The sequence below is a fragment of the Mya arenaria genome, chromosome 7, assembly GCF_026914265.1.
Source record: "Mya arenaria isolate MELC-2E11 chromosome 7, ASM2691426v1".
In the NCBI taxonomy this organism is placed as follows: Eukaryota; Metazoa; Mollusca; class Bivalvia; order Myida; family Myidae; genus Mya; species Mya arenaria.
This window is the reverse complement of record NC_069128.1, coordinates 46,060,497-46,085,021: the sequence shown is the minus strand read 5'-3', so window position 1 is coordinate 46,085,021 and position 24,525 is coordinate 46,060,497. Positions and strand designations below refer to the sequence as shown.

Below are 24,525 nucleotides of genomic sequence, written 5' to 3'. Positions count from 1 at the left end.
TTTACAATTATCACTATACATATATATGCAAAGGGTGCGATGCAATTTAAAAACCACTATGACCTGTGGTTTTCGTGACACAATTTATGTTGGAATGACCCTTTTTGTTATATACATTTAATGTCATTGAACAAATGTTGGAACTGTTGTGTATTGATTACAGATAATTGGTATTTACAGAATACATTGTGTAATTTTCAGAATAATTTTGTGAAAAAAAACCCATAAGAATAACAGGGGCACAACGATCTGCACGGAATAATTATTTCAAATGCTAAAAAATAATGTCATTGTAAAACGGTTATGGCTTTGAGTATTGGTATATGAGGATGTATTTTATACAAATATTCGATTAAAGTTTAAAGGGACTGTGTCACAGATTGGAACCAAAAAAGTTTTTTTTTCTGTAACGAATCTCAGGACAATTATCTAATAGAATGTGTAACACAAATTCCAAATTGGAATTTTTCAAACCAGTCGTTGACAGTAGAAAATGAAGAGTATATATTTCATAAAATAGCTTTGATATCATAATTGTAAAAAAGTACCAAAATTTAAAAAAAAAAAAGGTGTCGGAAACCGGGTTCGAACCCGCGTCGCCAAAATTGACTCACTGAGCTTTTAAGGCTTACTCAAATAGGGTGACATAATTAAGCTATACACCTACCTCGGTAATATTACGTGATAACACCGACTAGCCAATCACGCAAAAGGAATTAATTCTACCTGGTAGACATACCCAGTAATCTGTTTTAATGGAAAAATACGAAATAACTGCTAAACTTAAATAAATTGTAAACTATGTGGTACTTCAGTTAGTAAGTTTCAATGCATTGTACACATCGATGCCAAGTTTATGTCATTTTTCGACAATTTTCTTTTTTTTTCGCTATTTTATCATCTGTGAAACAGCCCCTTTAAAGTAATATCACGTGCTGTAGAAATGCATAAAATAATACCGAGCCAAGCGGGAATGCTTACACAGGGAAAAAATAATTCACATACAGTTCGAGTTCGAGCCAAGGAGGAAATCGAGCCTGGCGATATCTAGCCAGCGGGTTTCGACAGTTCATTGTTACTCATATAATATATGTATCTTTTAAATCAATTCTTTGTTCAAAACAAAACAACAACAACAACAACAACAACAACAACAACAACAGAATGTTTAACGTTTGACTAAAGTAAAATAAAATAACATAAAAAAAACAAACGAAACACCCTTATTGTAGTTGAAATATACCCTATACCCTGAGATCAACTCTGCACTAGAATTGATAGTATATATGGAGTCACAATGGAACATTATTGATTTAAAACGATATATGGTTCACTTAGAAAGGTTTGATAACTACACGCAAGGTGATATTATACTAACATAAGTTTCATGTAAAAATGTTGTGTGTGTTTAAATGGTACAATTACATTTATCTACAACTATTGGTTTCACGTAAACATAGTAGCATTATAGTGATTTGGAGAATATAGATATATTAAAACGTGGATATAATTTTCATTTTTTGGTTCATATCGAAGCAAAAGCGTCATCGTCGACGATCGTAAGGACCAATTACATTTTTTTTACTGTCAACGACTGGTTTGAAAAATAATTTTAACATAATAGATTTATTAACAAAATGAATAAAAACAAGAGTCTCTCGATAGGTCATGTGTTTTGAGATCATATTTAAAATTAGTTTTATTTATTCAACATCACGCCACAACAGAGCTCTCTTACAAGTTGTAGCAAAATCATCTATACGTTGGAAAAGTATGATTTGTTATAAAGTATGGTACTTAGGTAACATAATAGCGGCAATTTTCACCTTTAAAAGATGTTATCTCGCAAAAGGAGAAAAGGCAAAAATCGTATATAACTAACTTATCATAATTTAAAGTACAAGGCGAACAATATGTTATTATCCTGGATGTGTAGGTGCGCACATTAGATATAATTCATCTTCCTGATCTGCCTGTGGCTGAAATGTTGTACTTTCAGAGAAAATGTTAATTTGCCGTGACAAGTTTTGCAAGTCGTAAAGTTTTAAGTTGTCTGACCTTATTGGAAAAGTACATTGCTGAGGGACACATGATCCATTGAAACCACAGAGAACTTCGTGATAAAACCGTATTAACTGATGTCTCAATCCGTAATTTAGAAAGTTCACAGGGAAAAAGGACTAAAAGTGTTGTTTTATCTGTTTTAAACCAAGCAAGAAACACCTAGCTTGAGCCATCTCAGAATGAGCTGGCTAATTTTTATTTGAGTGTTGGTATGCCTTATCTTGCACTGTTATGTAAGGCGTTATACAATTTAGTAATCACACAAACAACAACAGGCTGAATAAATGTTAACGTAATGAAATCGGTTTTCCTTTTGATACAGTTTTTTCTCACAATTTATCTAAGATTAGTCAACATTACAAGGCCGCGTTTCTTATGAAAGTTTTATTTTGATATAGTTTATTGCCTATGACTTGGATAATAAATAACATTATTTAGAACCTAATTCATTTACTTTAAAGAGACGGCGTTGTTGAATGTTATGTTAAACTCTTCCAGCAAAAAATGAAACTTTGCTCTAAAGTATATAAAAAAACATTGCTAAATTTGTTTTACTTATTTCCGAGGCTTTTTTTTTATATTGACAGTTTACGCCGCATTTTTAAATTGAGTTGACATATTAACAAAAAACTCTAATATTTTAACAGTTCCATGGTGTTATGGTGTAAGGAGAGAAACCCTGACTGTAACCCATCAGTATCCCGGGTCGGGTTTTTGTTGATGATTTATTGCATCCGACGGAGCAAAGTATCAGAATATAAAATATATAAGTAAAAATAACAAGTGCCGTTTCAATTAATGGTTTAAACCGTTATAACTGCTGATTAATAAGATGAAGAATGTGTTCCCCGTCCGGATATAAATAATCGGGCCAGAAGGTAAGTGCATAATTCAGTTACGAAGTGGCCGAGTTAACGGAAAAGCAGCGTGCTCTAGTGTTGACATATTTCAAAAACATGTTATGAATATACTTCTTTTTTAAATATATATGTGATTGCCTGACATGCCTCAGTTTACGTTCCATCAGCTAAACAGTAAATTAGAAAAAATGTGATCCATTTTTGCCCGTGACTAAATTGCTATTGTGTGTGCCAGACGGATTATTCCAGCAGAGCCAAATTCACCACAAATGACTGCCAGTTGTTCCAGAAAATATGAAAACATTGAACACAATATAAATACTCATACAAAACATATAAAAATGCAACAGCGCCACAACAACAATGCACTAACGTGTAATCTGAGCATAAACAAGTGTTGATCAGTTTAATTCAAGAACACGTCGAGGGTTGAATGCGAAAAGGTTCTAAGTGACATTAAATAAAGAAGCAGATAGAACCTTCCCGCTTTCACCCCTCGACGTGTATCATAGATCTTCTGGTAAACTATAAGCACCTATTTGGACACGAGACGTAAACATTGCGTGAGAATGGCTCGCTTTCAACCTTAAACACAAATCAAGAAGAAATTTTAATGAAAGAAACATCATTAACATAATGTCAAGATGCACTATTCTGCAATAAAATAAAATAAATTGAAACTTTAACATTCTAATGCAGCTGTGCAGCTGCAAGAGTACCTCATAAATCAGTTATAAATACGTTTGGAATTTACAAGTCTAGACATGTTTTTCCAAAAGTTTATAATTGGTACTGTCGTTTTTTACTTTCACTTTTTTACCTTTTTTAAAGGACTACCCAGCGGATTGTCAACAAAACTACAAAATAAACTACTGGTATATGTCAAACAGTCAATTGACTAATTTTGATATAATGTAACACAACACAACGATAAGCAGATACAAAACAGAGACATAAACCGCTACCAGACAACAGTGACATATTACACATACATCAAAACAATTTTGATAATGTATTTAATGCCTTCCAAAATAAACAAACTATAAAGTTGATGACCTATGTTATTTTATTTAGATGAAATTCATTGACGTAAATATTTATTCAATTTCAATCCATGTACTATTCCCTAACAACTTTGAATTCCACTTTCCGAGTAATACAATATGAAATTAAACTATTATCAATAAGTCCTATCATTGAAAGCCTGTCGCAACGGTCACAATAACATCATCAAATACGTCCTATTAGGTACTTGTTGAATGTGAATGGTTCCAAATTGTTACAAATGTAAAGTGGATATATAATGGTTCCAAATTGTTACAAATGTAAAGTGGATATATAGACAACAACATCCATATCTCAAACAGAAAGACTAGCCTCAGTGTGAGTCGAACCATAAACGAAAATAAATGTATTCATACACTACATGAGTGACCACTTCATCACTGGTTTTAGAATTTGTTGTTTGAAATCTATATTACAAATTATATCGAATGAGATTTAAAATCGTTTGGGGGAATACTATAGCATTTACACTGATATACGTACAAACATCGTAAAATAACAAAAGTCTAATACTTTACCAAGATAGATTTATTTCTAAAGCTACTACAGTGATTCTAGATTACAACATACAGAAGGCAGCAGACTATAAATTTAATCGCACGTGAGCAATTTCGGATTAATATTATATTTTAACATTGTAAAGCTGACTAGTCTGCGATATTTAACAGCTGGGTACTGGTCTGTATCTATACCTGGTTCAATCAATGAAACAGTTGTCGGTTCCCTGTTTACAAGGTCAGTATTAACTAGCAATGAAACAGACGCCAGTTCACCTGGGTTCCTGGTTTAACACGCCACCTTTGTTTTACTAGCGGTGAATTTTTGAAATAATTAAATATACGTCCGTTGACTTCGAAATCTTAGAACCCCCGGACATATAGCCTTAGATTCATTATGGGTCCTTAACGTTTGTTGTTGATTCGTGAGAAACATATTTTATGCGTGAACCAGTTCTAAAAGCGTCTAAACTTTTATGTACTTTATCTTAAAGCAAAGCGCAGGTCCACTATGACATTCCTTTTATGTTATTTAGATAAACATGGACGGATGTTGAAACCGACACAGAACCTCACCTCACCCACTGACTCAACAGAGGGAAAACTGTATACGTCAAGAAGAATTATACGTCTAATGATGATGCACGGTTAGAAAGACGCGTCATACTAGGTTGAATAATTATTGTGCGGGGAAAAATCAGCTGCTTCTTCAATCGTATTCAATCAAGCGACAATCGTTTTCATCCATTTGCAATTAATTTGACAAAACGGAACTTGTTTTTATTCACTGTTATCATGAATATCAAACTTCGTTTTGATTCATTTTGTATCAATTACTTAGTTGATTGATTTCATTAAATTACTTTGTCGCTTTCTGGTTTCTTAGTACAGAATGCTGTTAAAGTTGTTTTTACAAGTTCAAACCTGTAAGTTCATCCTTCTTTATAATTAATTGGACGTTTCGAATACAATAAAATACAGCTCTAAAATCACAGCAATGAGAGAGTATTTAACATTCATATACACAAGCGTAAAAACCTGACAAGATATGATGCCATCATGCTTAGATCTGCTATAAAATGCAGGGGCATTAAACTGTCAAACTTCTTCTTTATTCGTCTAAATGACCACTTAACTTACCCTTCCCAAATCCACTTACCTCAAACCCTTTTACCACATTTACCATTCATCATCAAATGAACACAGGCATAGAAACTTGACAACATAGGATGCTATCATGCTCAGATTACTATAAAATGCAGGGGTATTGAACTGCCGCATTTCTCTCCTTTAGTCTCAATCCTAACTTTACCAATCTTTCTCAAGTACACATACATCAAACCGTTTTTGTTTTTTTTTATTCATTATATATTAAATAAAGCAGTGGATAACGCATTCTTATTTTCTTTCGCACAAACTACATTATGTCAAAAACAGCTTGAATGAAAGACAGAAACGAGACGTGGTAGACGCTTAACGTTTTCTTATTAATTATGTCTGAAATGCCTATTTTTACGTCCAACATGTTTGCATATCCTCATGTGTACAACGTTTTTAAATAAATACTGATAGAACTAAATGCAGTGAGTACAGCCATATGGGTTTTTTTATTTTTTATAGTACCCATACGATCTTCAAACACACTTACAAAATGTATAATATTGGGCACATTTTATATTTTGTAAATAGCCTGTTAGTTTCAATATATAACGGATACTTTGAGGTACATTTTGAGCATTGACCGTGTGATATTATGTTGCTATTTGTAGTGTCTTCAGTCCAGGTTTTTTCTGCTCATATCTTGTTCCTTTAAACACAACTCAACACGTTAATATATAAGATTGAATGACGCGCCAAAAGGCAATTAAAAGACACAAACTCATTAAACAGAAATAAAAACAACATTTATTTCTTAACATAGCCTATTAAAATACAATGATATACTTTTTTCCGTAGCTCACATAGTAATTTTATATTACAGTATACAAAAAGCAACGTGCTGTTATTATAATCGCAAAGGCGTCGTAACATTTTCCAACATCCTGTGAAATTGAGAAGCCTGACTCTTCAAGACGCAAACACAGCTTGTTACATGTCTGTGGTAAATTCCAAGATGAATCACAGGAGCAGATATTGTTGTTTGGGGTAAATAGTGTATGATGTCATCTTCTTGAAGTCAGTGAAGGAAAACATAACAGCTGCAATCAATGCTCAAATGGACCATACTACTGTTCAATGCCAATAAAGCATGTCTCGTTCACTGATGGTGATAACAAAATTAAGTATGACATAACATGTAATGTAAGCACTCAGATTACCGTTTTAATGAATTCCCTCAACAATGTACTGCATATGCGATTGTTACTATCATTATAGAATTTACATTGAACTTTATCTCACTTTTGCCGCAGTCATTTATTTAGTTCTTTAAAGTATTTGTAAACAAGTCTTTTTAATAGACGTGTCATCCGAAAATCAAATAAAATGACCTATACATTTAATTAATTTTGTTCTAAATGGATTACCGTTTCAAAGCATGAATAGGTCGCACAGAGTTCAACTCCGCTATCCTAAAATATCGAATTTCTGTTTGAGCATTTTTATTAATTATCGACAGTTTAGTCACAGAGGAATACTTTCAAGAAATATTTAGTTTATTATGTAGACAGTGATAGTTTCCACAGTGAGCAACAAATTTTGTTTTGATATCATATTATAGAAAAATGAATCAAAATGTGTAAGTGGCTTTGTTGATGAAGAATAATAAAAAATGAGCATTAAAATACCAAAACTAACGATGAAATGACATTGCTTGTTTTGAATGTAATACAAACACTTCATATCGTCCTATTTTTCACTTGTGTTATAAACCTAAACGTTGACTTTATGTTGATCAATGCGTTAGTGTCACACTTTCTGATGAAAGGAAATGAAAGAAAGAATGGTGCCGAATGTTTCATAAGATATTTACGAAGCGAACCTTTGATTATTTTCAAGGCTGTTGTTCAATATTGTTATCTAAGAACGATGTAGCTTATTGGATTATTTATTATAACCAACTGTAAGTTACTTTGCAAGAAGACAATGTTGCACGATCAAACGATTTATTTAAGTTGAATCCTGAAGGTTTAAGAGATAGTAGTAAACGTGCTCGAGTGATTCAATGGCTGAAAAACCAAAAAGCAGATATTGCCTTTCTTCAAGAAACACATTTCACAAACACGATCGAACAAATAATTAAAGATGAATTTATTGAATGGAAATTAATAAATGGTTACGGTGAGTCGAATAGTAAAGGTTGTTCGATACTGATCAGAAACGAACTACAAGTTTACATTTTAGACGAAGTATGCGATATACAGGGCAGATACATTTTAGTAAATTTGGACGTTTTTGATAATTTATATACTTTTGTGAACTTATATGCTTCTAACAGTAAAAAATAAAAAAATGACTTTTATAGCAAACTATCAAATATTTTGCATGAAAATAGCTCACGAGTAAAGATAATAGGCGGTGACTATAATGACATATTAAACTTAAGCGACCGCATAAGCAGGACGCAAAAGTCCGAAATCAAAACTGTAAAAAACTTATTAAATCTAATTAAATCACATAGATTATGCGATATTTGGAAATTATTTAATAAAGATAAAAAACAATTAACGTGGAGGCGTAAAAACGATATCGAAAAAAGCAGAATAGATTATTGGCTTATTGAAACTAATTTTGTACCACAAATATATGCGACAGATATTAGACCTGCAATTATACAAACGACCGACCATATGGCTATTTCGCTAAAGATTAAAATACCAAATAAAAGTGGTCGCGGATACTGGAAATTTAATAATTCCCTAGCGAGTACAAAACTATCATAAGCAATCTTTTTAATGCAGTGTCTCAACAAAAGTTTTAACCTGATATAAAATGGGAACTCTGCAAAATAGAAGTCAAAAATAAAACTATTGAATATTCAAGACAAATTTCAAGAAATCAACATAACCACCTACGTAAACTAGACGTAGAATTAAAAAGCTTATACGAATCAAAAGATCAAAACCCCGACATTGATGTTTCCTCACGTATCACCTTACTTGAGAAAGCCACAGGCGCCCAAATCCGTTCAAAAGTAGATTTCATTAAAAAGGGAGAAACTAATTCGAAATATTTTCTAAACCTTGAAAAATCGCGCCAATGTAAGAAAGTAATCAATTCATTTAATATAGACGGAGCCAGACTACATCAAACTGAAGACATACTCAAAGCTGAAGTTATTTTTATAAAGATTTGTATACATCAGGGCTAAAAGACGAAGAACATTATGAACAGTATGTAAATGAAGTCGACTTAGAATTTACTTTAGATTCAAAATCAGCTGAATATTGTGAGGGAGAATTTTCTTATGAAGAAGCTACAAAAGCACTCAATTATATCAAACCAAACAAAAGTCCTGACTTGATGGCCTTACAATAGAGTTTTATCAGTCATTTTGGCAAATTATTGGGACGCTTGTTGTATCGGCGTTAAATCACTGCTATACAAAAGGTGAACTATCCTTTACGTAAAAACAAAGCGTTGTTTCCTTAATATATAAAAAGGAGATCCTGAAAATCTGGAAAATTGGCGACCTATATCTTTGTTAAATATTGATTATAAGATTGCAGTAAAAATCTTACCAAAACGTCTTCAATCAGTTTTACCTAGTATAATCAGTCAAGATCAACAAGGATACTTAAAAAATAGAAATATATGTTTCAACATCAGGCAAATAGACGATATAATAGATTACACGTATTTATACGATATAGACGGTGCAATTCTATTTTTAGATTTTAAAAAAGCATTTGACACATTTGAGTGGCATTTCCTGTTCGATATTTTGAATAAATTTGGATTTAAACCGTCATTTCTAAAATGGGTGAAAACACTTTATAGTAAAATTACGTCAAATATTTCAAATAATGGATGGATCTAAGATTATTTTCAACTACAACGTGGTATACGGCAAGGTTGTCCTCTCTCTGCATTACTCTTTATTTTAGTAGTTGAAGTATTGTCAACTAAACTGAGAAAAAATAAAAACTACGAAGATACAAAAAATACAAGGAAAACATCTAAAGGTTACTCAACTTGCGGACGACACGACTGTTATTTTAAAGAACCATAATGAACCAATAGTTCTTGATATCATTGATTAATTTGGAAAATATTCAGGACTAAAGTTAAATAAGGCCAAAACACAAGGTCTTTGGATTGGCAAATGCAAACGAAACGAAGCAAATACTAGTTATTATATGAAGTTCACATCGTGTAGTGTTAAAACCTTGGTGTATATTTTGGAAATGATAACATTGAATGTACGAACTTAAGCTGCAATGAAAAGAATAGAAAACTGTTAACAATTGATAAATAATTGGATTAAACGAAAACTCACCTTCTTTGGAAAAAATAACGGTCATAAAATCTTTACTTTTGCCAAAACTTGTGTATCTAGCTCAAAACATTGTAACACCTGATTCAATTTTAAAGACTATTAATTCCTTGATCTTTGAATTTCTTTGGAGTGGTAATAGGGACAAAATTAAACGCACAAAAATTATTGAAAACAAACTTGAAGGAGGTTTTGACATGCCCGATTTTGGATACTATTCTAAAACAATGAGATTAAAATGGATAAACTATCTAACTAATAAAGTAAATGCAAACTGGAAAATCATACCATCATTAATATTCAATCAATTTGGGAAAAAGTTTCTTATATTCCATATGAATGTAGACACTATTAAATCATTGCCGAATATAAACAAAATAACTTTGTTTTATAAACAGTTGCTTATATTATGGATACAGTTTAAACAACTGCCAATTAATCAAACTAAAAAGCCCGACAATTACTACAATATTAGAAAAGAAATAATATAGAGTAATAACTTCATAAAATTTAAAAATAAAAGTATTTTGTTTAAAACTGGATCGATTCAAACATACTTTTCATCAACGACATTATATCAAATTCGGGCAACATCGACACAAATACTATTCTTGATAAGCTAAAGTATAAACACAATTGGATAGCAGAAGTGAATATGCTAAAAGAAGCAATACCTTACACTTGGAAAGAAACCTTAAGAACAAATGTATCTACAAGGACTGTGGTTAGAACAAAACTTTTAATTAGTGGTCAAGACAAATCTCTAGAAAACATGACGAATAAACAAATATATCATATATATATAATACAATCCTATGAAAAGCCATACATTCATGGTTATTGGGTAAGACGATTACAAGAACATATTTGCTGGAACTCTTGGTATTAAATAGTTCATAAATCCATTGTGGACAATAAAGTCAAACAGTTTTAAATAAAGTTATTGAAAGATTGTCCTTTATGCATATTCTGCAATGAAGTAGAAGATTATGAGCACTTTTTTGTTACATGTAAGGCATTGTCAACCTTTTGGAGCGATATTCAGACAGTCTTTAAAAGATGTGGAATTAAGAAACAAAAAGAATATCAAGCACATTGTACTGGGGTATACAATTACCCAAAACGAATATAATATTGTTATCAATGTATTAAGTCATGTTTCTTATTGTATTTACAAGACTTACTATATGTGTGAAAGAAGAACAAAACCGATTAATATTATGCACCATTTATATAATGATTTAATAACGCTTTAAACTCATTTTACAAATAAAGGCATTTCCCTGCGCTTTCTAAATGCATTTATCAAATATATTGCTATATATTGTCTATTCACCTCAAATACTATACCATTTACCACATGATGTTATTTGTACCCTTTGTATGTTTTATGATAAAATAAACGGATTGTTATAGATAGACAATTCCAAAAATAAAAAAAAAGTTGAATTTTTAATACCACTACTTTTAACATTTCATACACGTTTCAATAAACATTTTACAAGATCCTTTACAGACACAATTATTATACCAAAAACAATTTCAGAACCGCTTTTTACAAGAACCCCCCCCCCACCCCCTCCCCTCCAAAACAACAACAACAACAACAAAAAACAACAACAATAACAACAACAACAATAATTTAAACTCTAATTGCAAAGGCGTCATAACATATCCACCATGCCCTGTTTTATGAAGCTTCGGTACGCTCCACGATGGAAGTGTATTTAAACATTACACATGTGACCGCTAAATCACATCTTTAAGAGTAGTTTTCTGTCGTCGTTTGGAATTGACATTTCAATTGACATAATCGAATGAGATTAATTATTATTGTGGGAATGATTAAACATTCATAAAAATGTACGTACAAAAATCGTAAAAAAATGTCATCCACCTCACCATGTTATTATTATTTTACGTGAATTATACGTGTAGCCTTCTTTACAGTATGCAGAAAGTTGCAGGCTATACATTTAGTTGCACATGAGTCATTTCAAATCCATGTTATTAATTCACATTGTAAAGCGTAAAAGTCCGATATACTTCACAGCTGTGTACGGGTCTGGCACTTTACCAGGTTGAATTAACGAAACAGATGTCGGTTTACCTAGGTTCTGGGTTTTCTAGGTCAGTACTATCTAGCAATGAAACAGACGTCAGTTCATCTGGTTAAAAAATCCAAATTTATTTTAATAGCGGCGAATATTTGAAAACAAATAAGCAGATGTCTGTTAACTTGGAACCCTGGTTCAAAAGGACACCTTAGCTTTTAAATGTTGGTATATATTTGCATGCATAAAATAGATTTAAAATATTTGTATATGTATGTATGAACGTTAGTTATACAGATCTTGCGATATTTGATAGCCAGTAAAAGGACATTTCTTATATATTTTTACATTGGGGTTTAAGAGAAGAAGTGTACGTTTCTTTTATATCATTTAGAATGAGCGCGGACTAATTTCGATTTCGAAACTTCATCGACGCAGAACCTATCCACTTACTCAACATTGAGATGTGTGTATAAGCATAGAAGAATAAAACGTCTTATGTTAATGCAAGCATACAAAGACGCGCCATGCTCGGTTGTTTAATGCTGGTGTTGTAAAATTTAGATGCTACTTTAATCGAATTTAATCGATCGGCAATCAATTTCATCTGCTATTTATCCGATATGTCAAGTATTCTGACGAAACGGAACTTGTTTCAAATGAAGCCTTTAACGACCGTTTTAAACAGGAATGTATATGTTCACTGCAATTAGAATAGCAAATGTTGTTTTGATTTGATTTTATACAATTACTTAGAGAATTTAGCACGTGCTTTGCCGTTTTCAGGAACTATATACAGAATAAAGACCACATTGATCACAAAATGCAGTTGTATCACGAAATGTTGATAAAGGATTGTCGATGTTCATATTTTACGAGTTCGAACACGTAAATTCAACCTTTTTTACAAACAGTTGTTGTTGTTTTTTCTTTCTTATAATTGATTTCGAATATATAGCTAAAAACAACAAACAACCAATTAACAATTGAATTGCAAAAGCGTCATAACATATCCAAAATGCCCTGTTTACCTGGCTTAAATTATTTTGTCACTCCATCGTTGTTTGTTCCACTTCTTCAATAACACAAAACCACCTATTTCGCCTGTGCCGGATAGTCTAGTTTTACAGGTATTACATTGCAGATATAAATGAACGAAGTATTGATTTAATTTCAATATATCATTTGTAATATTGTTTTTTTTTAAATTTTGTTTGTCATGAACTGTTAGGGACGATGTCTAACAAATAATTAAAATAACCTATTTCTAGATTTTTATAATCGTATCATTGTTATCTAGAAGTATAAAGTAGACTTCAATTAAATATCAATTGTTCGGCATGTATAGATGTATTCGATAAAATATAGAGCTTTTATAATATATACCAATTCCTTTGATACTCCTTGAGCTAATGTTACTGAACTAAATCAATGTGACAAAATGAGTTACCATAGTAATGCTATTTGTTTTGTCTCTCACCTATGGCCAATTAGTACCCAGAACAGCCAGTAATGCAATGAAAGTCTATTTCAGCCGTATAAAACAAACATAAAAAGTTCATTTGAAATGTAATATGTTTATGTACCTATCCGTTGATTACTTAGAACGAATAATAAATTCTTATTTTTATTTCCATTTGATTTTAATTCAATTTCCTAGTTGAATGTCCTTTGCGAACGAACAATTTTCGTGCCTAAGTGTTTAAAAATGCCATCGAGATCCATTAAATCAGCATCAAATTGCATCAAAAACACGTTGAGAAATATTCATTTACTGTAAGTGTCTTTCAGTAGGTATTTGGAATTGTTCTTCTTCACATCGCGATTTATATTGTTTTACAATTAGTGTCTGGTTTGAAATACATTTCATCTTAGTAAGAAAAGTAGACCAACCAAATTATGTTACATTGACAAAAGAAAAAATATGCATCTACGTCTGTGGATGTACACACATTCAAGGACCAATAAAGCGACAATCACCTAGATTTAGACAACTCATTAACTTACCACATCTGCCAGTCTTTCGTTCCAATGCGCTAACATTTACATGAAATGATAATGTGAATTTTGAATTGTTGTACACTGTTAGGTTTTTTTTGACTGGTGATAATTGTCTGTGTTTTTGGAGAAGTTTTAGAAAAATGTTAAATAATATTACTTTAAATATACTGCAAATTACCGTAGCGAAAATGAAAATAAGACATTTGTATATGAATTATAAATCGTGTTATATTTGTATGTATCTGACTGTACTATCTTACCAAATGTGTTATTTTATGTAATTATATTGTGTTATTTCTGATATCATGAGATTCTGTCATACGACCAGTTATTGGACATAAAACATGTGTTCTTTACGTCTTTCAAAAATATCGAGGCAATAAACAAATTTAATGACACCCTTGGTCAACTGATAAACCAGTGTTCTGTCTCTCTTGAACACTTTACGGCATCGTTTCACAGAGAAGGTATTTACTTGATGATGTATTGAAGTATGTGAATACTCGCAAAGGATTCAAACATAACATAGTATCGATGGTGCCATATGTCGAGAAAAACGCTTCCAACTTGATTTAAACGAAGATATAATGCTCCAGATCTTAATTAGTCCATGCAAAAAATATACTTCGATTAGAAGCCAGAAAAAAGTAATAAAACTACTACGACAAATTAATATTGTGCTCGACTTTGTTATATCGTATGGCGACTGTCGAGTATATTTGGCTCTTTTCTCTAACAACATACGACAATAATATGAAAAAAGATATATCCTTGTATAGTACTATAATGTCTAACTAAATAAATGAATTATTTTGTCAAACTCCGATTTTGCTAAAGCCTAAGGAAAATATTGTATTTTGAATTTGATTCATGCTTACACCTAAGACTCATTTTAAGGTATCAAGAAGGTTTGATTTAGTCTGAAAAATATATGGTTAGGGAAACTGCTGATAACATATTACATGTCACTGACGGATTCATGAAAATAAATTAAAATGAATGATGAGAAAAATTGTATTGTCTTATAAAACAAAGAATATTCAGGAATATTTTTCTGCAAATGTTAACGTGCGAATTAAAAATGAAAATGGCTATGTATATATTTTTTTAAATCTAGTGTGTTAAACCTTGTTAAAGAGACCGTAAAAAATGGCAGAACAATATCAAAATACAAAAAAAAACCATTGCAATAAAAGAGAAAAATCTAGCATTCTAAGATGACGGAAATGACTGTAATAACGAATTACAAGAAGCGTCTAGATGTGCCAAAGAATGATTGATCATTAAGCTCAATATATCCCAAGCAAGAGGATTCTTTAGAGTGACGTAATATAGGGATTGTATTATTATAACGTTTAGTGATAACAGAAGCTATTTGTATTATTTTGATATAATTGGCTCGCATGATTATGATTTTGCAAATTCATTGCATTTTATATAGGATTTTATGGCTAAAGAAAACGTTTGGAAGCAATGCGAACCTGTGCTTTCACCGAAACAATTTCTGCTGGTGAAATTAATTCCGCTTTGCGTTATTTGGTTTTTATGATATCGCCTTAATCGATATTTCTTAGTTTGCAATTATTGATACACGATACCTCCTTCATATGCTTATACATCTATGTTGATGATCGTGCGTTGTTTGTTATAAGGTCTGTCTGAGTGTGTTGCTTTGTACTTTATATGTGTCTCCTGTAGTGCGTGTTGACCATGCCCTTCCTTATAATAGAATCATTGTTATTTTTTTGGCAATTTCGTCGTGATTTGGTAGCCCTGTAGTGGTATTTGTTGTAATATTAAGACCCTTCTTTGTGCACGGTACTTAATGACTTTTTCAGGAGATCTCGTGTTTCGAAAGCTGGAATACAATACACAGACCATCAAATTATGCCTTAATCGGTACGCATACCTACAAAATAGATTATCATGTTTTTTTACATACTTTTGGTATACAATGAAGGCTGAGGAAAGGATTAAACAGTCCATGATAAAATTCTGTATTAATCAATATCAATATATGGCTATGTTTGTAGTGTATAAGTACACATAGTAGAGTACATTTTGCTTTTTATGAAAAAGAGAGTAAAAACTCTGTTAAATTGATACAAAGCTTATCATTGTCCAAAGAGATTCAAATACAATGAACATATCATGAGAAATACGCCAACTACATTATATTAAATTTTAAGGCTAACAACAACATGTGCCTGAACTATATTACATGTAAATATAAATATTAACTATGCCTTGGAATTACCTTTAGACGAATTTAATAGCATGCATTCCTATTTTTTACGCATTGAAAGGACAGCTTATCATTTTTTATTTGACTTTCACTAAATCCTTGGCAGAGTATCATAATCATTTTTTCAGACAAATAGAGATAAACATATGCCATTTAACGAGATAACATATATAATAACTGCAGTTAAATCGCATATTATATGAAACAAATAATCATACCGCTCCTATAATATCTAACAGTTATTATTAATACTAGAATTGTAACTAATGAAACACACATACTATTATAGTTCTTGTATATGCATCTTAACAACAAATAAATTAAAAAAAGTTTATATTGTTTAGTACTATAACAAAAAAGAGAATGAGGGACGGACCTGTCACAAAGGGTGCCATCATGTTTTGATTTCCTATACAATGCACCTGCCACAATTCCCTTCTTTCATCTCAATTTTACCAATCCAAACTTTCTCAAATTCACATACATCAAGGCCTGTCATTTTTTTGCACAAACCGCAATGTTTTAAAATAGGGTTGAATGAATGACACAATCAAGACCTCGTATAAGTTGAACAATTTCTTTGAAAGTATGTCTTTAGGCATTGTATTTGCTTGCTCATGAATTATGTTTGTATTATCTCATATGTAAAACTTATTTTAAAACAAAATACTGATAAAACCAAATTGCATAGAGTACCTATTCTCTATAGCTCGAATGGTTATTTTAAATTACAGTATATGGAAAGCAGCACGCTCTTATTTTAATCGCAAAGGCGTCATTGCGTATTCATTCAAAGCTGTGAAAAAGAGAAGCCTAACTTTTCAAAACGCAAACCACAGCTTGTTACATGTCTTTGTAAAATACCTAGTTGAATCACAGAGCATTTTTTTGATGTTCTGGATACCTGTTTTATGAGATCAGCTTCATTAATCGTTGAACATTTTATAAAAGTGATACACTACAACCACAATCAAAGCTCGATTGGACAACACTACTGTTAAATCCCCATAAAGAATGACACGTTTACTGATCGTGATAATCAAATTGTAAACATTGCACATTATATAATGTTAGCAGTCGGATTACCGTATACCAACGCAAAATAGAAGAGCACTTATAGTAATCAACACCTTTTTACGTATATGCGCTTGCTTCTACCATACTAGAATTTACAGTGAACTTTATCTCACTCTTGCCCAAGTCAATTATTTCGTTGTATATCATTTTTGTAACCAAGTCTTTGTGATATACGTGAGGACTAAAAATCAAACGAAATGACTTATAAATATCATTTAGTTTGTTCTAATTGGATTACCTTTTAAAAGCCTGAATAGGTCGAGCACAGTTCAACTCCGCGATCCTAGAGGATTGTATTTCTGTTTGAGCATTTTTATCAATTATCTACAGTTTAGCCACAGAGGAATACTATCAAGAAATAATTAGTTAATTATGAAGACAGTGATTGCTTCCACAATAAGCGTCAAATTTTGTTTTGATATATTATAGAATAAATATATCAAGGAGCGCCTTTTGACAAATTGGATTGTCATTTCATATAGTTTCTCTAGTTTTACAGGTATAGGATTACAGACATTAACGAATATAAAATATTTTAGAGAGAACTTCCTTTATTGCATTTTTCCATGTCATACTCATCAGCGACGATGCTTTACAAATAATTGAAGTAATATATTTCTGCATATATTATATACTCATAACGGCGTTTTATTATACCTAGAAGTGTATTGTATTTCAATTAACTATCACTGTTATGGTATTCGTTTGAAAATCGTCGGCGAAACTATTCACAGTTACCGTAATAGTCGAGTTGTTTATGTATACAAGTGTTTATACGTATTCAATACTATATATACCTAATATATTATATACCAATACCTTTGATTCGGCTTAAACGAATGTAACTGAAAAATAATCAATGTGACAAAATTAGATTTAGTTATAATAGCGCAGTTATATATTTGGACCCCAACCTAATGGCCAATTAGTACCGAGCAAAGACAGTAATTCAATGTATGTAATACTAAAGCTGTATAAAAGAAACTGGAAGGAAAAACGTTAGCTAAAGTTCATTTGAAATATAATAAGGATGTTAATGTTCCTATGCGTTGTTAACTACAGAATGATTAATAAAATTTTCTGATTAGAGTAAAACTGTAAGTCTATCATAGCTTTATAAAATAAACTCGCAGATAAAAGGCTGGCTAAAGTTCATTTGAAATATAATTAAGATGTTCATGTTCCTATGCCATGTTTACAAAGGAACGTATAACACAATCTAAGTATTATTTCCAATTGGTGTTAAATCAGTTTTCTTTTTAAATTACCTTCACGAACGATCTGCGTGCCTAATTGTTGAAGCATTCCATCAAATCGATTAAATCCGTTTTAAATTGCATCAAAAACACATTGAGATTTATAAATTTACTGTATGTGTCATTCAGTATGTTATTGGAATTGTTATACTTCACATGACGATTTATATTGTTTTATAATTATATATTGTGTCTTATTGGAAATACATTTGGAATTTGCAGCAAAATGCCGAACAACCAAGTTGAGATAACTGGGGAAAAAATGCATCTACGCCTTTGGATATGCACACATCTAAAGACAAATAAAGCGACAAACAACTAGATTTAGACAACAAATAAAGTTATCACAACTGCCAATCTTTCGCTCCAAGATATCTAACGTGAATTGATAATGGGAATTCAAATTTACAATGTTAGATGTTTTGGTTTGTTTGTCTGGTGACGAGTTTTTTAGATTTGGATTAAATACTAGCACAATTTTAATATATGTGTCTTTTAAATGTACTTCAATTTTCGGTAACGAAAATTAAAGAATACATTTTTGTTTGAAATGGAAGTATTGTGATAGCTTTATTCATTTGACTATACTATCTAACCAATTATTTTTATGAAACTTGTTTCATTCACTTAGTTTTCAACAGTTCTTCTTTATCTGACCTTATTCTGTCCTATGCCGAGTTATTGGACACAAAACAAGTTTTCTGTACGTCATTTACAAAAACAAAACACACATCGAAAAGATAAATACATTCATGATGTCACGATATTCTGCTGGACGACCAGTTATTGGACAAACAACATGTGCTTTCAGCGTCATTCAAAAAAAAACATCGAGGAGATAAAAAACACCCTAGGTCAATTGATAAACCAGTTTGAAGTCTCTGTTGAACACATAAGTGCTTCTTTCCACAAAACAAGGTATTGACTTGATGATTTATTAAAGTGCGTGAATACTCGCGAAGGACTCTTATATAACAAAGTATCGATAGTGCCATATGTCGAGGATAACACGTTCAAACTGATTTATACGCAAATATGATGCTTTGCGGTGTACCAGATTTTAATAATTCTATGAAAAAATATACTTTGATTCGAAGCCGGAAAAATGCAATACACATACTACTATAAAGTTATCTTGTGCTTGACGTTGTGATGTATTATGACTCATCTTATAATCATGAGTTTCACTGTCTTGTAAATGGACATACGACAATAATATGAAAGAAAAATAATCATTACCTTACCTTGTATTATGTCTAATTAGATGAGCGAATTATTTTGTCGAATTTGGGTTTTGCTTAGGTCCAAGTTAACAATTTACTGAAGTACGAATATGTAATGTTGTTTTCTGATATATGATTCATGTATACACATAAGACTCGTTTAAGGGCATAAAGAGGGTTTGATATAATAAAATATAGAATAACAAACGGCTGGTGTTTTATGAAATAATGTCATCGACATATTAATGATTTTGAATTAAAATCAAAGAACAAACTGATAAATGTTGTGTCATGTCACAAGAAAGGAAGAATATACAGGAATAATTAGTCTAAAGATTATAACGTGTCTATTAAAATGAAACTGGAGGTGTATATATTTTGAACAAAAGTGTGCATATTTTGTATAGGTGACCGTAGAAAGATATCAAATTACAAGAAAATGAACCGCGAAAATAAAGAACAAAACAGTATTATAAAAAGGCGGAAATCACTACAATAACGTATTACTAGACGTGTCTAGATGATTGATCAGTAAGCTCATATGATCCCAAACAAGAGGATTCTTTAGAGTGATGTAATATAAGGATGGTATTATGATATCTTATAGCTTTTTGAAGTATTACTTTGATAAAAAAGGCTTGTCTGATTATGATGTTGCGAATTCGTTGCATTTTATCTAAGATTTTCGGCTAAAGATCTCGTTTTGAAGAAATGTGCACATTTTTATATGCTATCACCAAAACTATATCTACTGATGAAGGCATTTCCGTTTTGCGCTATTTTATTTTGTCGTTTACATCAGTATATTTAAGTTTCCAATGATTGGGAAAGCCAAATTATTAACACACAATGAGTTAAGTTTCATCGACCGTTACAAGTCGGTAATTCCGACATTTGCTGATGCATTTATGTCGATTAATAAACGTTGTTTTCATGAGGTCTGTCGGTGTTGTTTTGTTTGTTGTTGGAGTCTCCTGTAGTGCGTATTCATATTTGTCCTTATAGTAGGATCGTCGAAAATGTGGGCAAATTGGCTTATCACTTAATTTTTCATAATAATATCTAAACCCCGTTTTTGGTTGGTAGTATTCAATGTCTTTTTACGGAAGAATCGAGTCTCCAGAAGTTGTTGTACAATACGTTATGCATAAAATCAAGCCTTAGTCGGTACGCATTCTCGTAAAATAGATTATCATGTTTTGTTACATATATTTCGTAGGAAATGAAGGATATCTCGGTAGGCACGGGGAAGGATTAAATGATGAGACTTAATATCAATAGATAGCACTAGCGATTTTATTAAAATGAATTGAAATACAGCTCTGAAAGGAAAGTGTTTGTTTTCAAATCTTAATATTTCTTACTTTTAGGTTTTAAATTTAATACACACACCGGAGTTAGGTTTGTTTTAGTCCAAGAAAAATGATATACAAACGTTGATAAATTGATACAAAGCGAAGCATTGACCACAAAAAGTCTAATGAAACCAAAAATAAATCTAAAAAGATATGTAAACTACATTATATTAACGTCTAAGGCTAACAAACACATGTGCATGCACTTTAACACCTGTTAAATGAAAAAGAACGATGTCTTGTAAATACCTTTAGACAAATTGTATAGCATATATTCTTTCTTTTTGAGCATTGGAATGACAGGTAATTGTGTGTAATCAAACTTTTACTTAATCATTCGCAGTGTATCGTAATCATTGTTTCAGACAAATAGCGATAAACGTATGCCATTTATCAAGATAACAGATATATAAGTTACAGTTAAATCGTTTATTATCTGAAACAAATATTCATACCGTCCCTTTGCAATCGTACAGGAAATATTAAGACTAGTCTTGAATTGAGTGAAACCTCCATATCATTATAGTTATAATCATAGTCATCAAAACAAACATACTGATATAGTATTTGTAAAGTCTCACTATAACAATACATGTAAAATTTGTAGTATCTAATTTTTTTTCTCCCAAGAGCCATGTGGTTAAGAAGATATATTTGGCCTAAGTGTGTCTTGTGACTTTGTTTGTCAATCTTAAGTGTGCGTTTGGCTAGACCTGTAGGCCTATAAACAAAAATTGGTTACAATCTAGGCTAATATGGATTTCTGTATAATTTCAAACAAACGAAAACTCACCAAAAACAGACCAATACAGCTTAACCGATAAATGATAGACTAATAAAGGAAACAGTTGACCGCAACAAGAGCCCATTGCGATCTAACTGAGTTAATATGCTCATAACCTCATAAATCAGTAAACTTTAACTTCTTATATTTTAATGTTCAATTAAGGATTGATTCTTATTTTTTGTGCGATCATGCAGTATGAACGCTCGGCTGCGATTTTGCATATGAATAAACCGCGTCAGCGGTTTTTGCAAAATATGCAAAATCGCGGCCGACCGTTCATACTGCATGAACGCACAAAAAATATGGATCAATACTTATATTTACATTTTTCCCTTCTTATTTGTTATTTTTTTCGACTACATAGTGATTGATAATAAGCCTTTAATTACAACAAAGGGGAACAAAATGTGAAGAGTGAATGTAAATGGTAAGAGCACTTGTCGCCCTTGGGGTTTTAGCTGGGCGTATTTTTTATCCTCCGCATAATAAATAGTACATTAGTTATTTGCAGAAAGAAATAAACAATCAAAGACTATTTTAATCATTTGGTAGTTTCTGTAAAATGTGTGGAGGTAATAATGATTTTTGTTGTAATATATTCATCTTAATCAAGAGAACTTTCGATACATTTTAACTCATGTTTTACATATGCATGACCCATGTGAGAGGGCATTAAAAATGTAGTCATGGTGATTTTATGGATAACTTCCAGTTCAAGGTAATTATAGCGTCATAATTTCATTTGTTTGTTGTCTTTTAACATTCGCAAAAGTATTGAAGTGTTGTGATGTGCTAGTCTCCTCGAATTGTCAATATAAGGACGTTTGTTCGAACAAATACATTTGTCCTAGAAAGAAATCGCCGAACTTAGAATCATCAGTCATGTTTGTTTTGACAGTTGTTACAGAAGAACCGTAGTAAAATAAAAAAAACGTGTCAATTTTAATTTGTCTTTATTATGTGTTCAATGCGTGTTCTTTGGTTATCAAATGCAAAATAAAGCATTTTCCAAATGATATTTCTAGAAAATAATGTCTTTCATTTAAATTCTTCGTAAAACCTCAAAAGAAACATGTAAACAAGCCGGCATTCAACAGAACATGTGCCATGCTATATTTAGCAATAAAGACGATCTTAGTAAGATCACTACGCCCAATCAGAGCGTTGCTTTTTTGCCAAACTCAGCCTACAAAGGTCACGAAAGGTCGACCGGTTCATGCAAAATGAACTCAATTTTTATCGTCCAGAAAATCAAATACGGATGTAAATATTTTATATTCAAGTAGTGATCGAAACAACTTACCAAACTCATCAACACGAGGATAAAACACATCATCGTGTGAAGTGTCGTATGATCCATTTATTTCAGGTAAATCGTCAGTGTCAGGTCCGAACTGAAACCCTCCGAAACTCATTTTCAACCGTGCTGTCTTCCCATATCACGTAGATATATTTGAGTCACATCCACAGTAAAAATCACTGCAAATTACCAAATGACAGGTGAACCACTTGTGCGTCCCTGCCAAAGGTTTAAACTAACTAATATTTGTTTTTAATTAACGCCGTGAAGGCTCAATTTAACAAACGCAAAAGCAAATAATGATTCAGTAATCGTATAATCGTATCAAAGTGTATTTATTATTTAAGTTGTATATTTATATCAACACCTACATACATTGGACACAACACAAAATAAATTCCAATCTTTCGCTAATATTCAGATGAGAGAAAATCCATTCAGAGAGAACGTTCTACTGTTATAAGTAAAGCATATATCGCTACGATCTCTCCTGTCCCTCCATAGAATTCTCAATATTTTGAACGCGCCTGTGAAGCTATATTACCTCGGTGTGGAAGTTTTTATTTCTCTTGAACCGTCTTCAGTGGGGAAAAAGCGATAAGATATTGTTTGAAATGAACATCATTTTGACAACACACTCGTAAAATAAATCAATGCGACATGTTATAAGGCATACCTTAGGCATTTCGTTCAAACAATTTAGTCAAAGAAGTCATATCACAGTAATAACATTTTTGACATGTCATGGCAAATAAATAATTAGGAATTGTTGATAAATGTAATGTTATATTATGAAATTTTCTTTTTTAATAAAATTGATTTCATATGTGATTGCGTGTGATTTAAACTGAGCCGTGTTATTAATTGCAAGTGATTTCACATCCACAGCGCTTTTTATGTGTTTACTATTCAACTTATTCATGAAATGATAACAGGAATATTTCAGGAAAACACAAAATCTTTAAAACAAAATAACTTTAAAAAATATCCGCCTCTAAATTTTGCTTGTTTACAAGAAAATGATCATAAATACGATGTATTTATGACTCCTTCTCAATATGAAAAATAGTGTTATTTATGTGTCGACGCTTAGTGTAGGTCCTTCGATCAATACTACAAAAATGCATTATAAAAGAATTATAGAAAAATTCAATGTTATGCAATGATTTTCACATAATAATGATATTTGACGACCTGTACCAGGTCCCGTGTGGTGGACCAAAATGATTCCGTCCTGATCGAAGTCTGGACGAATTATTATACAAAATAATTGCCGTTATTATGTAATATTGTTTTTCCCTTGACAC

General features: G+C 31.6%; 1 protein-coding gene across 1 annotated transcript in view; it reads right to left on the bottom strand.

Annotated features, from left to right (window-relative positions):
* LOC128239916 (BDNF/NT-3 growth factors receptor-like) overlaps positions 1-23,639 on the bottom strand; it is an 87,532-nt gene extending 63,893 nt beyond the window's left edge. The window contains exon 1 of the mRNA XM_052956368.1: positions 23,222-23,639. Coding sequence (XP_052812328.1) covers positions 23,222-23,333 — 112 coding nt within the window. The 5' untranslated portion in view covers positions 23,334-23,639. The remainder of the gene's footprint in view (positions 1-23,221) is intronic.
* Positions 23,640-24,525: the final 886 nt, after the last annotated feature.